General features: G+C 45.6%; 2 protein-coding genes across 4 annotated transcripts in view; one reads left to right on the top strand and one right to left on the bottom strand.

Annotated features, from left to right (window-relative positions):
- The window catches only part of LOC126531108 (uncharacterized), a 179,616-nt gene extending 159,894 nt beyond the window's left edge, over nucleotides 1-19,722 (top strand). The window contains exons 3-4 of the mRNA XM_050178504.3: nucleotides 8,968-9,286; nucleotides 13,933-19,722. Of these exons, the coding sequence (XP_050034461.1) occupies nucleotides 8,968-9,286; nucleotides 13,933-14,024 (411 nt within the window). The 3' untranslated portion in view covers nucleotides 14,025-19,722. The remainder of the gene's footprint in view (nucleotides 1-8,967; nucleotides 9,287-13,932) is intronic.
- The window catches only part of LOC126531105 (beta-mannosidase-like), a 308,119-nt gene extending 288,363 nt beyond the window's left edge, over nucleotides 1-19,756 (bottom strand). For 2 of the 3 annotated variants that reach the window (XM_055070968.2, XM_050178501.3), the window contains exon 1: nucleotides 17,107-19,756. The gene's annotated coding sequence lies outside the window, so the exon portion shown is untranslated. The remainder of the gene's footprint in view (nucleotides 1-17,106) is intronic. The other variant, XM_072288276.1, reaches the window with a different exon arrangement.
- Nucleotides 19,757-20,168: the final 412 nt, after the last annotated feature.

Here is a 20,168-nt window from a genome sequence, read left to right as displayed (position 1 = left end):
ACAGTGAAGAAATTATGTTATAGCTGCAAGTTATGCAATGAGCGCGGAAAAAGAAATCGACCTTTTTATCGAAGGGACAAACTTATATGCGCTCCTCTGCAAAGAAGTGCCTGTCAGCTGCAATATCCTGCGCTAATGAAGATCGGATAGCGAATGTATTACAGCTTCTTCCCCCTCCCCCATTTCTTTTTATCGCTAGAATACTTTAGGTATTTTCACAAAAACAGGACAGAAACATTTCCAGCCTAGCATTGCATCAATATCTAATTAGCACTTCACGAGGCCTAATAATTCCATCATTTAAGAACTACAAAAAACGGGCAGCTAACGAAAATTATTATTAAACTGGGCACTTCCGTAGACGTAGGGATTGTTCAGCCCTAACGCAAAACTGGCTATGTTAAAACAGTATGCGAAGAGAAAACTCCTAATTGAATACAACAGAATAACGAGTAGGCTCCAAAGTGAAATTATCCAGGCTCGCGCAGACGAGATTGGAAGACTTAAGCCCATCCTTGACAAAGAAGAAGAAAGGTATTAAGGGCTCGACGCACTTCGTAGAGAACAAACACCCCTTTCGACAAGTTATATGTTAAGCAATGATAAACCTTTAATAGTGAACTAAATGTAAATTCTCTTGGAACACGATAGCCTCGCGAATTTCGGTATTAAGGAAGATAAGAAAGCGAGATAACGCGGGGCCCGATTCACACACTTTTGTTCGTAAGTGCAGCTTGCTATTGGCCGACTACCTTCTCTAATAATTTGTCCGTCACGGAAGACGAAGTTCTCCGAGGCGGTGGCCCTATGCTTTGCTGCTCGCTTTTTACGTCAGTTTTTACTAGTTGTTTAAATTGTGCCTGGACTTCATTGCTCAAGAAATTAGTGAGAAGTGCAGCAACCTACGAGCCCGTTGAAACGAGGCACGAAGCCTTCTTTGTCTTCTCCCTCGGAGTGCCTCCAGCCGTTACGGCGGTAGGCAGCCGAGAATGGTGGCACGAGCCCTATGACCGCCAGCGTGTATTGAGGTACATGAGTGCAACTCAGGAAAGCGTCCAAGCTTCTGCCAACACGCACCGTGCGAAAGGCACCATCAAGCCATCATATGGCGAGTCCTGGAACATCCAGGCATTGACGACCCGCCTCCAGGGACCATGGCGGCACCCAGCGAAGGTCAGAGCAAGAGACCTCGTCTTGATGAAACACACAATCGGGAGAACGACAGTACTTGAAACGATGACCTCAGCGATTATGAAGCCATTGAGTGTGACGAAGCACCTTTCACTTTCGTGACCCACAAAAAGAAAAGAAGTGAAGGAATCCCGGTAGTTTTCCCGCCATCTTAAGGAGGGCACAATCTTTGCCAAGTGAATCCGAATCATGCTGTCTCAGAAGTTGCCTCGGAGGAAAAGGAAGAAGTTCAGGCGTTCCGAGTAAACAAAGAGGGCAGTTTTTCCATGAGTGCTCCCTAAGTGGCATCATCGAGAAAACTGCTTTTACTGCATTAAGTAGCAGGACTAAGAGTTAAGCGCTACATTCGGCTTAGTACACTCGAAATGTCGGGAAAATTCGTCGCGTTCCACTTTTGTACACTGAAGGACAACTGCTCGAGTTCTTGAAAGATTTTGGGGCAATATCAGTCCCCTGCCAAGCAAGATACTACCGTCTGGAGGATGGTACAGTTGAACCCCCTCTTTGAACAGTGTAATCCTTCAGAGATTACAAACCAATGCCACAGAGAATCCACTTGGGCTTCACCAGCCACCCAATGGAAGCAAATCTTGGACCTGCCTCGACGGCTTATAAATGTCAGAAGTTTGGACACCTGGCAAAAAACTGTCGTGGACCATGTCGATGTAAAACCTTCTCAGAGGACCATGAGCACCCTGGATTTAAGTCTGTGCGACAGCCGAAATGTGCGAATTGTGCGGATAACCATACGGCTTCTTTCTCAGGATGTCCCCAAATTAATTCATGGGAATTAATTCATTGCACCCTTGCATTTCCGAGGAGGCCTGTCGTCAGGCAGTCAAAAACAAGTTTCATTCTCCTCTGGTTACATCATCTCGTGTTTGTTGGGGTCGTCTGACCTAACCATGTATGACAAAACCAAGTCCCCTGTGCTTTTTATAACTTAACGGTCTGTAATCAGTGTTACCATTCCAGCTATTTTGTTATTAGATTTAGCGACTTCTCTGTTTAGAGACAAAATTTTCTACTTAGCGACTGCAAGCTAGGAAAGTTGCGTCGAAAATGGCCTTCTAGGACGCAGCTCATTATTCAAAAAGCTACATGTGAGCGGCCGAAACTCGCAGTCTGATGCATAGGCTCTATGACCACGATGAAGCAAAAGTTGCTTTCACATTGACAGTCTTCACATTGTCATTGTGCTTTACAGCACAGTGTTCAATCACAGACTTCATATTATTCTCACAAAATTGACGTTTTTATGTCTTATTGTTATCTACAAAACCAATTTGGGTGGGTTGAAACGCTGCCGGTTCTGAGGGATCACTAAATGCGCTCGACTGGAGCACATTCGCAAGCGTACCAGTTAATTACCAAAATCAACTAGGAATAAACTTTATGTTAAGGTCGACTGTATGGTCAGCAAAGATATTGGAGCAGTTAAACTCGTTCACGCTAACCTGAACAAATCGCTCCCGTTTCTCGCGGCTTTCAGACCAATTACTACTTCACGGCGGCTTTTAGCTAGATCAAGGGTAGAAGCGTAGTATTTGTCCTGTAAAGCTTGGGTAATTATCACTACCGTGTTAACCACATGCGGTGAAGAATTCAACCCTCCTGTCATGAATGTCGAGAACCAGAAAAACTTACCGACAGTGTAGACTAAATGCTTTGCTAGACAGACAACTTTCTTGTAATTTTCGCATTAACGCCCTTGAAGAATAAATAAACTCAATAATGAACGTTATTCGCAGCGTAGCAGGTACGACATGGGGAGGGTCGGTTTTATCACAATTTAAAGTGTGTAATGCACTTATAAAGCAAAAGATAGCATATTCTTCATCTGTTCTGCATGGAATCTCCCGTTCATATGAAAATAGGCTTCAACGATTAATATCTAGGAGGCTTAGAGTATTCTTAGGCTTTCCTCAAACAACCTCAATTGCTTTAGTAATTGCAGACCCACGTCATCCTCCATTTCTTATTACGAGCACGGTTGAAACATGCCGACACTTCTTTCGCGTTTCAATGCAGCACAAAAGGCTTCCACTAGCAATTGCACTTATTGAGACACACAGGGCTTGGGTCAATACGATGATTAAGGCACACAAAATCTGCTACAACTTCAAGAGTTTTGGATCCCATATATCTTCTGCCCTCCATGGCGACTCGTCGGCCCGAAAACTGAACTTTCGGTTGAAGGAATTATTCGGAAACGAGACATTGTCTAATGTAGCAGGCACAACAACTAGCTTTATAAAACCAGACATACTTTCGATACTCTGGTAATAAAGAGTGTCCCAACTATCATGCACCAGGATTTAATAATATGCAAATGCCACGTAGCTGGACAGAACCAAGGTAATGTTGTTCGCCGTCGCTTGTAGATAGTTAGATTATCTTTTGCATTCCACCTAATTACATAATTAGTTTATTCAATCGACTTCTAAAATATTACAATTAGATGAAGAGTATCAATGAGAAAATTGTAGAACATGAAAAACTCCCGATACAGTTTTTGTCGCTGAATACGTGCTACATAAAAGTGTTTTCCCGAGCGTGAAAAAAGCCCGCGAATACACGCTAAATTAGGGCGCGACTGGCGGCTCCAGGCATTTTGCGTGACACTCGAGGCACTATGCAAAAAAAAAATAATCTGATTACCTCCAAGCTATGGCGAACGACATTCCCTTGGTTCTGTCCAGCTACGTGGCATTTGAATATTATTAAGTCTTAGTGCATGATAGTTTGGACACCCTGTATTCAGGCGTCCACAGATGGTTCTTTTCAAACAAATTATTCTACAGCTGCCTTTGTCATTCCAAAACGGAACTGAATACAAACGTTTAGACTGTCTCACGTGACATCGTCAACTACAGCAGATCTTTTTGAGATGTTGTCTTTGTTACGACACAGAAATTTAATGCAAAAGGCGAAACAATAGGTCATTCTTTGGGATACATTGTCAAGCAAGTTAAGAGGACCGCACAATAATGCTCCTATGTGTACCTGACCACTTCAATATCCCTGGGAACGTTGCAGCAGGCAAGGCGTCTGAACAAGCGCATGTTAACAACGCCACATCTAGTCTCTCTCTCGAAGACAAGGTGAATAGCGGCACATACTAACACAGATCGCAGCCCGTGGTTGCAGAGCGACATGGTTTCATCAGTACTCGAAATCTCCATGTTTATTTCACACTGACCCTTCTCTTCAATTTAACAGCCTGTCCACATTGGATACAACCAGAACCTTTGAAACGTTCACTGACCGTCTGCGGCTTGGCACCACGTAAACAAAGCTTTTTCTACAAAAAAATTAAAGAGCTCATAATCTGTAATGAATTTGTGGCCACGTAGATGAGGATACACAGCACCTTCTGTTGGTACGTCCGTGATACGACACACAAGACAAGAATTAGCACGTGATTTAATGACATTGGACCGCAAGCCTTTCAGCCTCAGCAAGATCTTAGGTCCTCGGCCAACATATTCATTGAAAAGACGAGCATTACTGGTGCGCCAAAGATTTCTAGAAGTGAGCAATGTTCTCGGAAACTATTGAGTAGAGTGTTTGTCTGTGATATGCTCACTCTATGTGATTAATTTGACCGACTTGGGCCCATTAAATGTCTGGATCCATGTACCTTCGTTTGAATCTATCAATATTTTCTTACGTGCCCTTAATTTAGTGTAGTTATGTGACTGTACATTGTGTTGTGTTTTAGTTGACTTCCAGTTTTATTGTGGTATCAGTGTACTTATGTGAGTGGAGCTTGTGTTATTGTGCTTTGAAGGTTACTTTTAGTTTTAATGTTATTAAGTTAATTCTTTCGTGATATCTCTACGCGAAAATATTCATATCTCTATGGGAAAAGGAGTTGCCGGCGCCTGTTCCTCTCGCGTATACCGCTAAATCGCCAGCGAATTTTCTTGATGTTTCTGCTACCATTTATTCCAATTATATATATCCGCCTTTTATAAAAGCGTATCCTGCTTCCTGCTTCAGAGTCCATCCTGCATGGTAAGACGGTATTGTTGGCCGTCGTCATGATCAGCGCGTCATCCACTCTGCTTTTTCAAATATTACTGCTCACATTAGGTTAGACTTTATCGAACGCCTGTAGCCTACAACAGTGTTCCTCCAAAATACCTCTATCTCTTTCTAGAGAAAGAAACTCAGTGAAAGAGTAGGCCGGTACGCAAGAAACACGTCCTGTTAGCTACCTTACATGTGAGAAAAATGGTAAACTGATGCAAATAGAGACAGAAAGCCGAGAGATGTTTCACTGCGCGCACATCCCAAGCTGTACATTACGTCGATGGACGGCCACATCAGAGTCGACATCAAGAACTGCAGCAGTGACAGCTCTCTGAGCTAGCGACTGCTGTCCCAAACAGTGGCACGTGGAGGAGAGCGTCGCTTGCATTCATCACTTACCCTCCACGGTGCACGGCTTGCTGCTGAGCGTGTGGTAGTGGGTTAGATCCCCGGCCAACAAGGCCACATTTCTAAGAAGGTTGACTGCAAGAATGCTAATGTACTTAGCTTTGGGTGCACTATAAGGATACCCACCTGCTGACACCTAACAACAGCAACAAAGTATGATTGACTGGACTAAATAGGCAGACGTACGCACCAAGAGATGGCGTCGTACAGTCGTTGTCGCATAAGAAAGGCGGAAACATATACAGAGTTCGCACTACGCCGTGTTTAATTGCTAGAACATTTCTTCCGCATATTTGACCGAATCAATCCATCTGTTAATCAATCATTCAGTCAATCAGTAAGTCCCCTCCACACCGCTGCCTTGAGTGTATGTTATTGGCATTATTTCCGCCATTCCCCCACCCCCCTAACCCCAAAACGGAGTAGGGCAATAAACCAGAAACCAATCTTTCAGTTAAGCTCCCTGCCTTTCCCTTCTCGTTTATCTATCTCTCTATATATATGGCCTTACATGGACCACGCCTAAGAAAGCGTCTGGGAGACAAGCAGCAACCCCGAACATTTGGCTTTGATGTTAACACAACGAAGGTTTTTCTGGTTCTTATTATTTTTGAAATGCATGAGCTTAACAACGCTCAAATTGAAAAAGCTTCTTTATGTGTACACAAAGTAATGCCAAATATTCCCGTACCCTGACCCACGCACCTGTCTAGCTCCTTTCACTTCTAATCCTGGCTCTGATGCCGTGCATAAACGTGACGGAGGTTGAGCCCAGTCTGAACTACGTGGCTGGCGATGAATTTTTTTTTAAAGATATACACGTGCCAGCTAGGTGCGCCTTACAAAACGTTCTTCCAACAAGATCCGTCAACACAGGCATTTGACTTTTCCAGGGAGAGGCTTCTGCGAACGGGAAGCGGAGGGGACGACGCTGACGGGTACCATGCAAAATACGGAACATGGGCGTGAGAGGCTGGTCAAAATATTCCCACGTCCACGTGTCGACCAAACTTGTTTTCGACGCGATCTGCGGCGGGGGCGACGAAACGCGTAAAAAGAAAGCTGGAAGTGGGAGTGAGCGAAAAAAGAAGAAAAAAATATATGAAAAACAGGGAGAGATACAGCGAGGAAAGCAAGTCAAGAAAGATAAGTCTTTGAGTAAATATTAAAATAAAGGTTGTCGAGCACGGCTCTGCCGACGAATCTTTGCACGGGGAGTGCGAGCAGCTATTGTGGGAGTGCGTACATATTTATCGGACGCTGTCCGAGCGTGGCGTGTAGATAATGTCCTCGAGAGCTGTCTCTGGTCTGTGCTGCGTGCAGGGGCGAAATTTTTTTCGACTCTCAGAGCTCACTGTCCTCTACACGTGCTGGACTGCTTGCCGAAGCTGGAACTACACGAGGTGTTTCCAATTTGCTAAAGGACTCTTCGCGAACACGAGCTGACTGAATCACGACGAGGTGTGACGACACGGTGGTTTTTGGTTTCGAACTTTGTCTCTGAGTGGTAAATTTGACAGAAAATAAAAAGGGGGGAAAACGCGTCCTAAAATAGTAAGAGTCATTTAAAGCCACCAAAGTGGTCCTTGGGCTATAAAAATACGACGAGGCCTGGCGTGGAGTTGTAGTCCTAAATTTCAAGTTCTCCGCAGGTAGGCGTTATACGCTCCCTGCTAGCACTTGTCATGCTCGCTCGGCAAGACACCACGGGCTTTCACATTTGACGTAAATACTGACGATTGAAAGTGCGCAGTGAGGTTCCAACGTTGCGCGAATGATAATAGAGAATTTTAGAATAGGGGCCCCAAACGTTTCGGCGCCCCAAAGAAATAGCGTCGAAGCCACTGCGCATGCGCGAGACGCAAACTGCGTTTGAGTTTTGCGTTGGGAACGCTATTTCACCGATTTAGCGGGAGCTCAAATAGCGTTCCCAAAAGCTTTGCGTCAACAAACATGGCGGCACCCATCGAAGCGACGGCTCTAACCTAGCACCAAACTGGGTTCGATTCGCGATAATGCGTGAAGTTCGCAAGCTAGGAGAAGTGACTGCAGTTATCGCTTTCTCTCAACTAGCGTGTGTTATGGAGATTGATTCATTAGACGCCGCTGATTCCGAATTCGAGTGTGGATTTTATGGCTCGTAGGCCTAACACGGCTAAGCTTGGCTGGTGAAGGCACGTAAAGTTGGTTTTGTTGCTCCAAACTAAGCACAACCAATTGTTTGCTGCTTGAAGAATAACCTCTAAATTGTAATTAATCGCGAATACACGCAAGTCAAAATTACTATTCATAACTTAAAATGGTATAGTTGATTTTATTATTTTTATCGTTTTTCTTAGACGCCGTAGTGGCGCTGTCAGCGCAAGACGCTATCTGCAAACGCAAAGCCCTATTCTAAAACTCTTCACTCCTGCGTGCCCCAACGCTAACACCCGCAAAGCTTTTTGGGGCCCCAAAATATTGGGGCCCCTATTCTAAAACTCTCTAATACGTGTGTGCTGGTAATGAAAAATGCGGGGGTACTAAAGCGTGAACGGAATGCGCGTTGAACTGGCCAATAGCCGCACAGGCCAATAGCCGTATACTTGAAGGAGCTGTTTTACCCCATCGACGAATGGAGAACGCCCTATTTTCGACTCAAATAGCTTGCACCTCTCCGCACTTATTGTAATGTTCTCCACTAGAACTCCCCAAGGACGACTAGCAAGGATGTTGAAACTTAGAAAGCTAGTTCAGACAGTCAGAGGCTTTGTATTAAGCAGAACCCCATTAACGTAGCATCTCTCTCTCTCGCTCTAAATGTCCCGCTAAAGAACCAGAAGATCGCCAGCTCAATCATCCTATTTAAAGAAAGCCTAGTTGGTACTAGAAAACTGCATGAGAATTCCACAGCAAAATGCTTTGCTTCTGTAGAATGAGTGAGTGAATGATATGCAGACGAAACAAATCAAGTGAACTTGCAAACAAAGATTCGAGTTCGAGGTCGCGAGATAGCGGCGGCAGCCAGCTCTTCTGTGTTTAGATTTAGGTGCTCGTTAAAAAAAAAGCGACGGTGGTCAAAATTATAATTTATTCCGGAGCCCTCCACCACGGTGTTTCTTATAGTCCCCGAGCTGCTTTGGGACGCTAAACCGCACAAATCAAATCAAAAGACGCGACGCGCAATAAAGACACAGAAAACTATATATGCTGACGTAAGTCAAATCTTTTGTAAACTGAACCCTGAACCTGGTTGACTTTATTTTCTTTCATCACCTTCCATCCGCTACTTAGCCCTCAAGTGCTCTCAGAATGAACCACCGGTAACGTCCCTTCCCCAATACTTCGCAGAGTTCCGAGGTGGCCAGCGGCGGTGGCGGCAGGCAGCTGGGCGACGTGCTCCTGGAGGAGCAGATGTCGTGGGGCGAGGGCCCCGACGAAGAGCTGGACGAGGCGGCGGCGGAAACCAAGCGCGCATTCCACGCCATGCGCGGCAAGAAAGACGACGACGCCTGGGACTCGGAGGACAAGCGCGCCTTCCACGCCATGCGCGGCAAGCGGCTCCTGGCGCCGGCCAGCGTGGACTCCTTCATCGCCCAGCTGCGCCGCGCCGTGCTCCAGGGCAAACGCGGCTCCGGGTTCTTCGGCATGCGCGGGAAGAGGCAGATGCGTGAGTGTCCCCCCTTTTCGACTCTATAGCCGCCTCGCACGGTTCGCAGCCACGGCTGTATACTCCAAGGTCTTTCTTTCTTTCTTTCTTTCTTTCTTTCTTTCTTTCTTTCCATTATTTGTTTCCAAGGTCTCGAGCATGCCACATGGACATGGCACGAGGTCTTTCTTGTAGCGCTCTCGACAATTTCGCACGTATCATCGTAGGGGGTCACGTGGTAGGGCGCGGTATATGTGGTGATGAGTACTTACTCCAAAGGCGTAATGTTACGAGACACAAAGAGCGGTGTGGATCAGAGAGCAACGGGGATAGCCGATATTACAGTTGACATGAAGAGGAAAAAAAAAAATGGAGCTGAGCTGGCCATGTAATGGGTAGAGCAGATAACTAGGGAACCATTAGGGTGACAGAATGGCTGCCTAGAGAAGAGAAGCGCAGTCAAGGACGACAAAAAATTATGTTGAGTGATGAAATTAGGATATTTGCTGGCGAAAGTTGGAATCAGCTAGCGCAAGACATGGGTAATTGAAGATCAATCGAAGTGGCCTGGATCCCGCCATGGACATAAAAACAGCGTGATTATTATTATTATTATTATTATTATTATTATTATTATTATTATTATTATTATTATTATTATTATTATTATTCCAAAGGGTTGGAAATCATATATTTCAGTTCCAATTGAGCGAGCTATAAAAGTGCCCCTTCTTTTGAGTCGTGTGATTATTGCACTGTCTACCTGCAAGCAAGCCATACGAACTCGCCCAATCTTGAACTTTAACATTACGAGCGAGGATGTTGTGGGCTTGCTTTCAACGAATACGTGCAGAGGAGAGATACTGGATAGCGGGGAATGCCATCTGCCGTATACACCACTATTGAAAAAAAGAAAGCCAACATTTCTTTAACCAGCGAAATCAAAATGGATAGAGGAGAGGACGAATGAACGAATTCTACGATTTTACGTGCGAAAACCACGATTTGATTATGAGGCACGCCGTAGGGGGGGACTCCGGATTAATTTTTAACCACCAGGAGATCTTTAACGTGACCCCCAATGCACGGAACACGGGCGTTATTGTATTTGGCCCCCACCGAAATGCGGCCGCTGTAGCTGGGACTTGATCCCGCGACCCCGTGCTTAGCGACCCAACACCATATAGCCGCTAAGCCACTGCGGCGGGTCAGAGGAGAGGACGTGGCGACAGTTAGTTCACCGATGAGCTGCGTGTATGTTGTCCCTGCGTCCGTGTTGGTTTCGGTGGTTAAAGAGTTTAGTCCAGTTTTAGTACGCTGTTGGAAAAAGCTTAAACCAGCTGAACCAGCACATCACATACGAATAGAAGACATAATAGATGTGACGTCTCACGTGTCTTGTGCTTTTGTCGGTTCCGCTGGTCTATAAGCTTTTCAAGATGCACTATTTGGACAAATGTTAGGCCTTCACAACGCAATTATCTCACTGTGAGCGCGCACCTGGACTCCCCCACTTCACAAAGGGAGCAGTTAGAGCTAGACAACCATCCACGATATGATAAGTGAAGTGTCGCAGTTTTACTCAAAGTGTCCTTTCGCTACGCTCCAATCTACAATTTCACTGAAAAGGGTTTGAATGCGAGTTAGTTGGTACGAAGCCATCGGTGAAAAACAGCGCGAAACAAGCACGGACAAGGAAGTAACACCGGAAAAGCGGTGTTTGCGAACCAATTTGGTTCAGCGTGCATACACCGATATACGTGTAGGTCGTTTCTGATAAATGAACCTGAGAAGGCGAAACAACGATATCTGACACAGGCCATTTCGTGAAAATTTGTTCGAACAAAAGAAGAAAACAACAACAGGAGATATAATGTACCACCGTAGAAAGATGCCTGCCTGACCGACTCGAAATCGCATTCACGCTGCAAGGTGTGTTCGACCAGCCAGGATGGCGCTGGTCGTAATCGATTGCGAATCATGGAGCGCAAGTCGCCAAACAATGGAGCCTAATTTTTTTCGACAATGCAGACGCGTATATTCAGAAGCGGTGTAATCCATGGCAAAAGAAAAAAAAAACATGGCCACAATGACCACAGTGCAATAACAGTGCACGACAATCTCACCGCGATAGCTAACAAGCGCACCTGCAGTTAGGCAGAACATGGCTTCATTTTCATGTATGGCTGGTAGGTGCAGCTTTGCGCAGAGAAGTCTACAAATTAATTGTTTTCTGCCTGTTTTCACTCTATGGTGATTTCCTCTGGTTTTTCAGAATCTCTCCGACTTTTTTTTTTCATCGCTCCTTATCGTCGCTATCGTTTGGGCCAAAAACTTTGATAGCTGAATGTTTTTCTCAGTATAGCTTTCTTTTTCGATCAGTTTACTTATACTAGTAAATAATATTTAAAAATGACGCGCTCAAGCATTTGCAAGTGTCTCGAAGAAATAAACACAAGCTTAAGCTGTACCAAACGGTATTGCAGTTTTACCTCTGGAATTCCCACTGATGAATAGGCAGTAATAATGGAGACATGAAAGCAATAAGAAATATCTGATGGTTAACCAAAACATACACACAAAAAAATGGGTTTTCTACCCGACGCTGGAAGTGGGAATGGAGAAGTAGAAAGAAAAGAAGGAAATATAGAGCCAAGGAGCCCATAAACACGATCACAGCTCACGTAAGATACACACGTTTTCGCATTGTTTTGCACACGCAGCAATAAGCGGCCATGATTACCTTTCGCTTAGTAATCACCTTCGCCACGTCAAGTGGCAATCTCCGTTTCTCCCACAAGGCTGACGCCTCCCGCATTCATTAAAAGCTTCTCGTTGTTAACCAAGCATGCCTGTTTATCTCAGTCTCCACGCTCTTCTTCGTGGTCGCTCACGTTTGTTCGGAAAAACGCAAGCGCCCGTTTCCTGGGCAACTCCCGATTTGGCCTCGACATCAAACATCCTTTCCCTCGGGTCACCTACGTGATGTTTGACTTTGTTCTCATAAGGTGGTCGCGCGCCAGAGCCAAGCAACGAGCCAGCGGTGATCGATTTGCCCAGCTTGCGTAGCTGCGATATTGCGAGGAAATGCATTCTATTGTTCAAACGCTGCGAGCACGTGCTGCGGTTGGTCCGAGCACAATGGTGGGTACGTCGTCGCCTCCAGAGTTCGTTGTCGAGACAAGCTGCGATGAGCCAACATAGCGGGATGGAAAGTACACATAAGCGAAGAACACGGTAACGCAGGTAGATTGTTTACGCTTCAGCAACCTCGCTAAATACACGGACACGCTCTGCAGGGAAGAAAGCTCAAACTAGCGCGCGGTAAGTGCGAGTCGCACGCGGAACGCTAGCCGGCCACAATTGTGTTTGACTTGAAGGCATGACCTGGGTTTTAGCGTTTCCTCTGGAGATCACTTTCACGATTCAATTATTGTTCGCTAGCCGTATGAATCAGCTCCTTCTACCTTTCTGACAATCTTACAAGAGGGAAAAGTTAGCGTTACTTGAAATTATGTTGCTACGAAATTATGCTGCAAGACTTTCACGGTAATTTCTGCCATTATTCTAAAAAAAAAAAAACATCCAGCGCCACAGAGGGTGCCTTTATAGCGCTATTGTTCTCAAGCCCTTCAGACTTCTTTATTAATTGGTTTACTCATTTGAAAAAGGCCAATACACGCCAACGAACCTTTCTTTTTTTTTTCTAGTGCAGCGAGTTTACGGGGTTATACTTATTTCATTTGTGGTAATAGGAAGAGCAGGAGGAGGCAATAAAGAGAGAAGGCAGGGATGTTAACCAGAAATGCGTCTGGTTGGCTACCCTGTTCTAGGGGACCAGAAAGAGGGAATAGAGAGATAAGATATAGAAAGGGAGGGGAGGGGGAGGAAAGCCGACGTTACACGCGCTCATCGAAAGAACGCATCAATTCCAACTCGCCCGGCTTTCCGCTCTACTGGAACAACCAAGAAATAAATTATTACAGAGATGCAGGCTGACATCAAGTGCCGCCAAGCGAGCAAGGGGGAAAAAACGTAAAATTTACTCGCAAGATATACGAAACTATACTTCGAATCATAGCAAGTTTCACGCGCAGTGTGTTGAAATGATGGCATATGGTGTAATAATAGAACTTTCCAATAAGTATACAGGCGCTCTTCCTGCGCGTTGCATGACTCTCAAGTGTGAGCCTCGGTTTCATGAGACAGATTTTGGGCGCATGCAAACAAACAAACGCAAGCGAACTTTCGGAGGTCTTTCACACGTCGCCTTTACCTCTGAAAGCGACATTTAGATTTTTGTTCATGTACTTCGCCATGATGCACGTGCTCATTTTTGTGCATATATTTCTAGCCTTCTATGGGGGCTGTGATAAATCGATTATGAGTGTCCCACCCATGCAGTCCTGTCTTCAGTTCCATTTTTTGTGCCCGTCTTACTTGTACTACAATGGCTTCCCCAAGTATAAAAAAACTTGTCTAAGAACAGGTATTTTTTCTGAGTACTACAGAGCCTAAAAACTATTTTGCTCAGGAAAAAATTAACTCAAGGAACACTTTATCTTGGTAGTCCATTTAAGAGATATTATGGGATTCCTTATTCAAGTTCTGCCGCTGCTGCCTGCAGAAAAAAAAATCTTTTTTTTTTTTTTTTCACTGTTGCGCAGGTAGCGGCCACAAGAGTTCGAGGACAAAGTTCGTCGCCTCGCGAGGTCGAAGGTCGGCCTCAGGCGAGCCTCCAGCCGAGGCGTTCTTCTAGGAGTTCTCCCCGCCTCCACGTCCTCTTCCTCACCCTCAAGTCCCGGCGCATTCCACCGTACCGCCGCTGCCGTGTCTCGCCCGCGCAATCAAGCACGTACGCCGCCCCGGACGCCAAGACTCGGCAAAAAGCCCGCGCGCAATCGCCCTTCCCCACGCCACTGCGGAACGACCGCCGACGACGACATCGGAGACCTCCAAGAAGCCGTCCTCTTCGAGCGAAGAAGAAGGCGTATAGTGCGCCCGAAACGGCGACGTCACAACCGGGATGATGGTCACCGCCGTGGGTTTGGCGCACCGCTGGGCCTACTCGATGGCTATCACGTGTATGCCTTGGAGGGCACAGGCACAATGCTGTTCGTTTCCATTTTGGGGGATTTTTAGACGCGCTTGCGTGATCTCCTTTGTGCTTCCTCCTGTTTTACGATTGCCCTTCCTTGCTGGTAGTTTTGGCGGCTGGAATTCACCTGTGGTGGGCCTTTGTGTAAACACCGCGTTTACTCTGCAATCATTGATTTGTTGATGTATGTATACAGGCGTTCACACGGAAAGTTGTCCTTTTTTTTTCTCGGTGAATAAAAGGGCAACCAGGAAAGCAAAGGTTCCCCCTGCGCCTGTTTTAAGCGACATAGGCGCTGAACGGCTGATATTCCAGGTGGCCTGCCCTGGCCACATGTTCATTTGTTTCACTGTAAATCCATGTTTCAAAAAAAGGAAAGTGTAAACGGCTGTGTCACATTTCCCGTTGACCTGCACACATCAGCCGAGTAATCATCAAGCCGGTCGTTTAGCGCCTCGTGAAGGGTTAAATAACGTATAATAACATATAACAGATGCGAAATGCGTCTAAGTTAGTTCTAGCAGCTGCTTTCTGTGTTGCGTAAATTAGAGCAGCATGCAACGTAACACCCCTTGCCTGTGATATCGTGGTGGCGACACAGCTTTATCATGGCTAGTGACTCACTGGCCCAGAGTGGCCAATACGTTGGGTTCAGGAAGTGTCCCCCAGACCAGCTAATAAAGAAGCGTAAGCTTGCGGAGGCGTGTCGAATAAATATAGAACGTGTACCGGCTAAGCTTCCATACCTTTTACGCGCATTAAATCAGCTGGCGTGGTGTCACCAATGATATACCTGTTACTAAAAGCTAAAACAGTAAAACATGTGCAGCGCCGGGTGGCCCCTGCCATAACATTACGCCTTGTAGTGTTTTTTAAGACGCAGTTCCTCCAGCAGAATAAAGAGCGTACGTCAGCAAGCCGAGTTCAGTGGCACGACCATCGTCCACAGAAAGCTTCCATTAGTGCGAGCGCTTAGCGTCACCCTAATGCGTGCGAACGAAGAACCGAAACTTATGTGTCAAAAAAAAAAATTATAAATTATGGCCTGATCAACCGAAAGTAACGTTACCTTTTTTCGAGGAAGCGGGGTGTCGCACTTCCGGCACATCGCTATCATAAATAATGAAAGCCGTAACTAGAGTAAAACAAAAATAAAGGTCATTCTCGCTTTGTTCTAAAACAAAAAACAGGTCTTCTGCAGGCGAGCATATCTAAGGACCGTAACAAAAGGACTTATGTGTGCAGGCATAAGCAGCAACAGAAATTATGCTTTTAACCAAGCATGCTTTTTGCGTGTGCGCATGAGAGAATGTTTTATCTAATATCATAAACCCTTGTTCCAAAAACAACTTTTTGAACAGATTGCCCGAAGGTGCAGGCAAAACAAAGGAATAGTTGTAGCATGCCAAAGAAGGCTGGAAGCTTTATCATGTTGAAGCATACGAGGACCATCATCTCAATCCGGCAGCTGCTAAGCGACTGACGCAGTATTGGTGACTGCGTGCTTTGTAAGTTGGTATCGTAAATGGTGGTAAAGAGAAGGTGATTTAGAACTTTGAGGCTTGAATGCTTCTATGACACTATTCCATTGGCGCTTTCACGACGCCCTGAACTACCGGCAGGTCAAGCAATTACCTAACGGTCTTAAATTCAACAACGACGCCATGAGCTGTGTACAAATAAATTATTCCGTTCGTGGTGGCGCTATGAATTAACCAAAGCTAAGCTGTTTTCGAAACTACCGTTGCTGAGTGAGCGATAAAAAGAACAGACTTATTGCTTGAGGATGACAACTATCACGCTGGTGCCAATAAATAAAAAAAAATAATGATGGCGTGGGTTGATGCAGTGCGACTAAAATAAAAGAAAAAAGCATTTTCGTTTCACGTGCCCATCACTTCTTCCCGAGAAGCAGCTACGACGAGGCTCTCTGATGTCGTACGGCGAGAAGTTTACAAAAACTGACAATCGAACGAACGATAGAAGGCATATACAGTTATACACACAGCGCTGTTCATATAATCTTCGTGCAGCAGGACAGATAATCTTTATGAATTGTCGAAAAATCAAGTTTTCATCGTTTAGAACAGGAACGTCAACCTTTTCTCCTTCTGGCACGTCATTCTATCTTCGTGTGCCTGCTTTTCATTTTTTTGTTTTTTAGCATTCACGCAAGCCCTCCGGTTTCGCAACACGCACGTGTTAATGTACCAGATAGAAATAAGTATGGAATGTATCCTTCGCGCAGAGAGTTTCAGCTAAAACTCTCTTACATTTTATTCCATAATTTTTTTGCAGCTTACTGGGTGACAGAGTATGACGCCAAGCGGTCTTCATCCAAAGTGACACCTATATACCCCACCAACGTAAAAACTCCTGAACCCCTTCGATCGTGACAAAGCTTTGTAATAGAGCGCCTGAGACAAGCCACAAAATTGGCAGCCGCCATGCGATCGTCCAACACTGGTACTGTCACGTACAATCGTCTTTGCGAAAAGTACAGCGGACTCAGTCCCCGGATGAGATGACGCGAGATTAGGGGTTCTGCAACGTTAGGCAGAAGCTGTTCAGACGGGCGGGGAATAAGAGGAACTGGGTGAAGAAAATTTTTGAGTCGCAATTGACGAGGCTAACTATCTGGATGTCATTTTCGTTTTCTCTTTCTTTTTCTTTTCTTGAAACATGCCTCGAGCATGCAGGCACACTCAGACGCTGACCGAGACAGAGTCGAACATGTTCTCACCGTTGGATGAAGGCAGATATCGGAACCGTCAAGGCTCGCGTCTTCTTTCGACCCAGTGAAGTCGACCTCGAAGATTACTCCCTCGCCAGTTACCCATCTTCCCTCTCTCACACACACAGACACCTTTGAAAACACCAACGTCGCTCGCCTCGTTCTGACGCGCGCGTATTTCACTTCGCCGCCGCGAAGACGGCGCTTATCCGTACGGGGCCCCCATTGTTCCTCGGTGCGCGAACAGAAGCTCGATAAAAGCATTGTTGGCGTCGGTTACTTAACAATGCCGGGATCGAAGCTGCCGCTGTCTAGGGTTTATCGGCATCGCGCGGCTTGCGCCGTTCGCTTTTCAAGCGCACCAGTAATGGCAGTCAGTCTCGAAAGTTATGGGCCGGCTCGGTTGTCCGAGCTGATGGCATCGAAAAGCGTGCCGCCACAAAAGCGTGACACGCTCAAACAGTGCTCCGCTAATCGTGCCGACCCGCTGTGTTTCAGCTTTGCTTCGCGACAGCCGCAGCCGTATCGCTCCTTTATGGAGCATATTCTCAACGCAAACAGCCGAGCCTGTACGCTCAGAGATAGAGAGCGTGCGTAAGTACGCTTCTGTTCTGTCACGTTGTCATGCTCCAGAATCAGCAATTATGGTTTAAGCAAGATCCTTGTGGTCATTCGTTTCATAAAAGCAAGAAGTAGTTAACCCCGCATTAGTTACTATGAAACTGACTTGAGCTTTACTGTAAGTTTCATTTTTTTTTTTTTTTTTGATGCACTGCATTGCATCGATCCGCATTAACTAAGGTCCGCTCAGGCCGGTACCGGAGATGAATGCAGCTGTTAATATCAACAAATTTTTGCTGAAGATCTTTCAGTACTTCCAACCTCCCCAATTGGCTCATAATAAGTACGTGTACTGATTCTGTCTCTTCAACCTCATACTTGACAGGCTTAAATAACTGGCTCCACAGGCAGAAGTGAATCTATGTACTGACCGCCGTAGTAACATTCTAACTGTCGCTGTTTCCGTAATCGCTAATTACGTCGTTTCCATTGACATTCGTATTAGCGCCCTCAACCCACAAACATCACTCCAGAAAAGTTAGCGTATTGCGCAATTTGTTGCGAGAGTAACTCAGGGAGGGTTCTCGCCCCTGACCCGCATTTATGCGGCAATATTCATCGCGTGGTTAAGTAAGCTCCTTCCAAGGAATTGGAGGGAGCTGTTGCTGGACTTTCGGCTCGATACACAGAACCGGCGTCGAAAAATTCTTAAAGCAGCTTTAATTGAACAAGCTGCTTAGTTTTCGTCTTGCTAAACTTGTTACAAACAAAACCAAATAATAATAATAATAATAATAATAATAATAATAGCGCAACCAAAAGAAGAAAGTGACTCTGCACCCAAACGTCAATGGTCTTCTACCGATGGTACCTTGCAGTGGCGCCATCTCTGCGTTGAGAGTAAGACTAACGTCATCATAAATCCCAGAGTCTGAAAAAAGAGCGCCGCGTTTGAGTTAAAGGTTCGACAATACTCACGATACGAGCAGAGAACACTCTCTCCAAAAACACGCGGAAAGAGTTCAGTGATACTATTTTTGGAGCGAGAAATAGCATCGTCGCACAAAAAAAGCTTACAGTTTCTTTCTGCCGAAGTACCCAGACTTTCGCACTGTTGATCACGCAAGGCACGCTAGAAATCAGACGCGCATGTTGTACATACGTCCACTTTGAAAGCTCACTATAACATATTTATTTGCTCCTAGTGCACCACAAATGCCACCAAAACATACCAAACATACCGAAGCAATCGGCACTTTCGGACGTTGCCATGCCACGTATATTTGTGGAAACACGCATTGTCAACTTAAACGTGGAAAGAAAAATTGAAACTCTTTTCCGCACACTGTTTTCTATGCGTGTTGGTGCTGCAGTGGTTAATCATACCGCATAAAAATTTGACGTTTGTTTAACAGCTAAAAGCTCTTGCCACGATGTAGTCATTTTATGTCGTCTAGCGTCTTGTTATTGTGTCTGTTACGTAACGACATCCAGAAGAATATGTTTCGCAATAATCTGCACAATGTGGCCTCTGATTCTTAAGATGATAAAGATTCATAATTTGAAAATCATGTTTTTTTTTTTTCATTCATCGAGCCGTAAAGTTGTGTTCCCTATATTCTCAAGCACAAAGTGTGCAGGATTACAGTGTTTCGTTGTTCTTTGGTTTTCTGTACATTTCGTGTCTAAAGAGTTTTGTCGTGGTGCACAATTACATTTTTTCCCTCTTTCTTTCGTCCATGCCGCTGAGCAGACGGGCACCACGTGACCACCGTGAGGGGAGGCGCGGGGAATAGAAGAAACATATCAGTTTTGTGTGAGCTTAGCTTGTGTGTGCCGCGATGTCCACGAAAACATGGCTCCGCTGCTGTCGCGCATAATTACATCGCGTGTACATTAGGCCTGCCCGTGCAACAAGGAGGAAACCGGATATCCCCACTCCGTATCCTACAGCGCCAGCCAATTTCTGCCCTGTTGTGTTCTTTTCGTTTTCATTAGGCTTGCAACGAGTGTAATTCTCCCGTTCCAGGCTTCAAATAAAACGATCTTCTATTTTGAAGTGGCCGCAGTGTACTGTTATTTATGCTGACGGTCAGCAATGCCACGGCAGACCGTCCGCTGCCGGTCCCTGTTTTCAATACACTGTTCGACGCGCATCTGTGCGTGTTGTTTACGGGCTCGACTCTACCATCCTTGATCGCTAAACCTCGTCCGGAGCAACTGAGATTTAGCAGAACCAAGACCGTCTGCAGCTAGTGACACCCCTCCTCCCATTTGGAATTTAATTCTGCGCCTTAGTGACGAAACTTTCAGCAGAATTTCGTACTCGTACAGGGTGTCATGTGCAGGTAAGGGCAAGGCGACAGTATTGTGAAGAATTGGTCAGAGGTGGAGGGGTACGTCTATTTTCATCTGTCCAATTGAAGCAAAGCTTCTTTGCCTCTACCACCGCCCCCCCCCCCCCCCCTCGCTTTTTTTTGTTGTTGTTGTTGCGGTTGCTGCTTCTTTGC

Source organism: Dermacentor andersoni, chromosome 5 (genome assembly GCF_023375885.2).
Source record: "Dermacentor andersoni chromosome 5, qqDerAnde1_hic_scaffold, whole genome shotgun sequence".
Taxonomy (NCBI): Eukaryota; Metazoa; Arthropoda; class Arachnida; order Ixodida; family Ixodidae; genus Dermacentor; species Dermacentor andersoni.
This window is presented reverse-complemented; position numbering and strand designations above follow the sequence as displayed.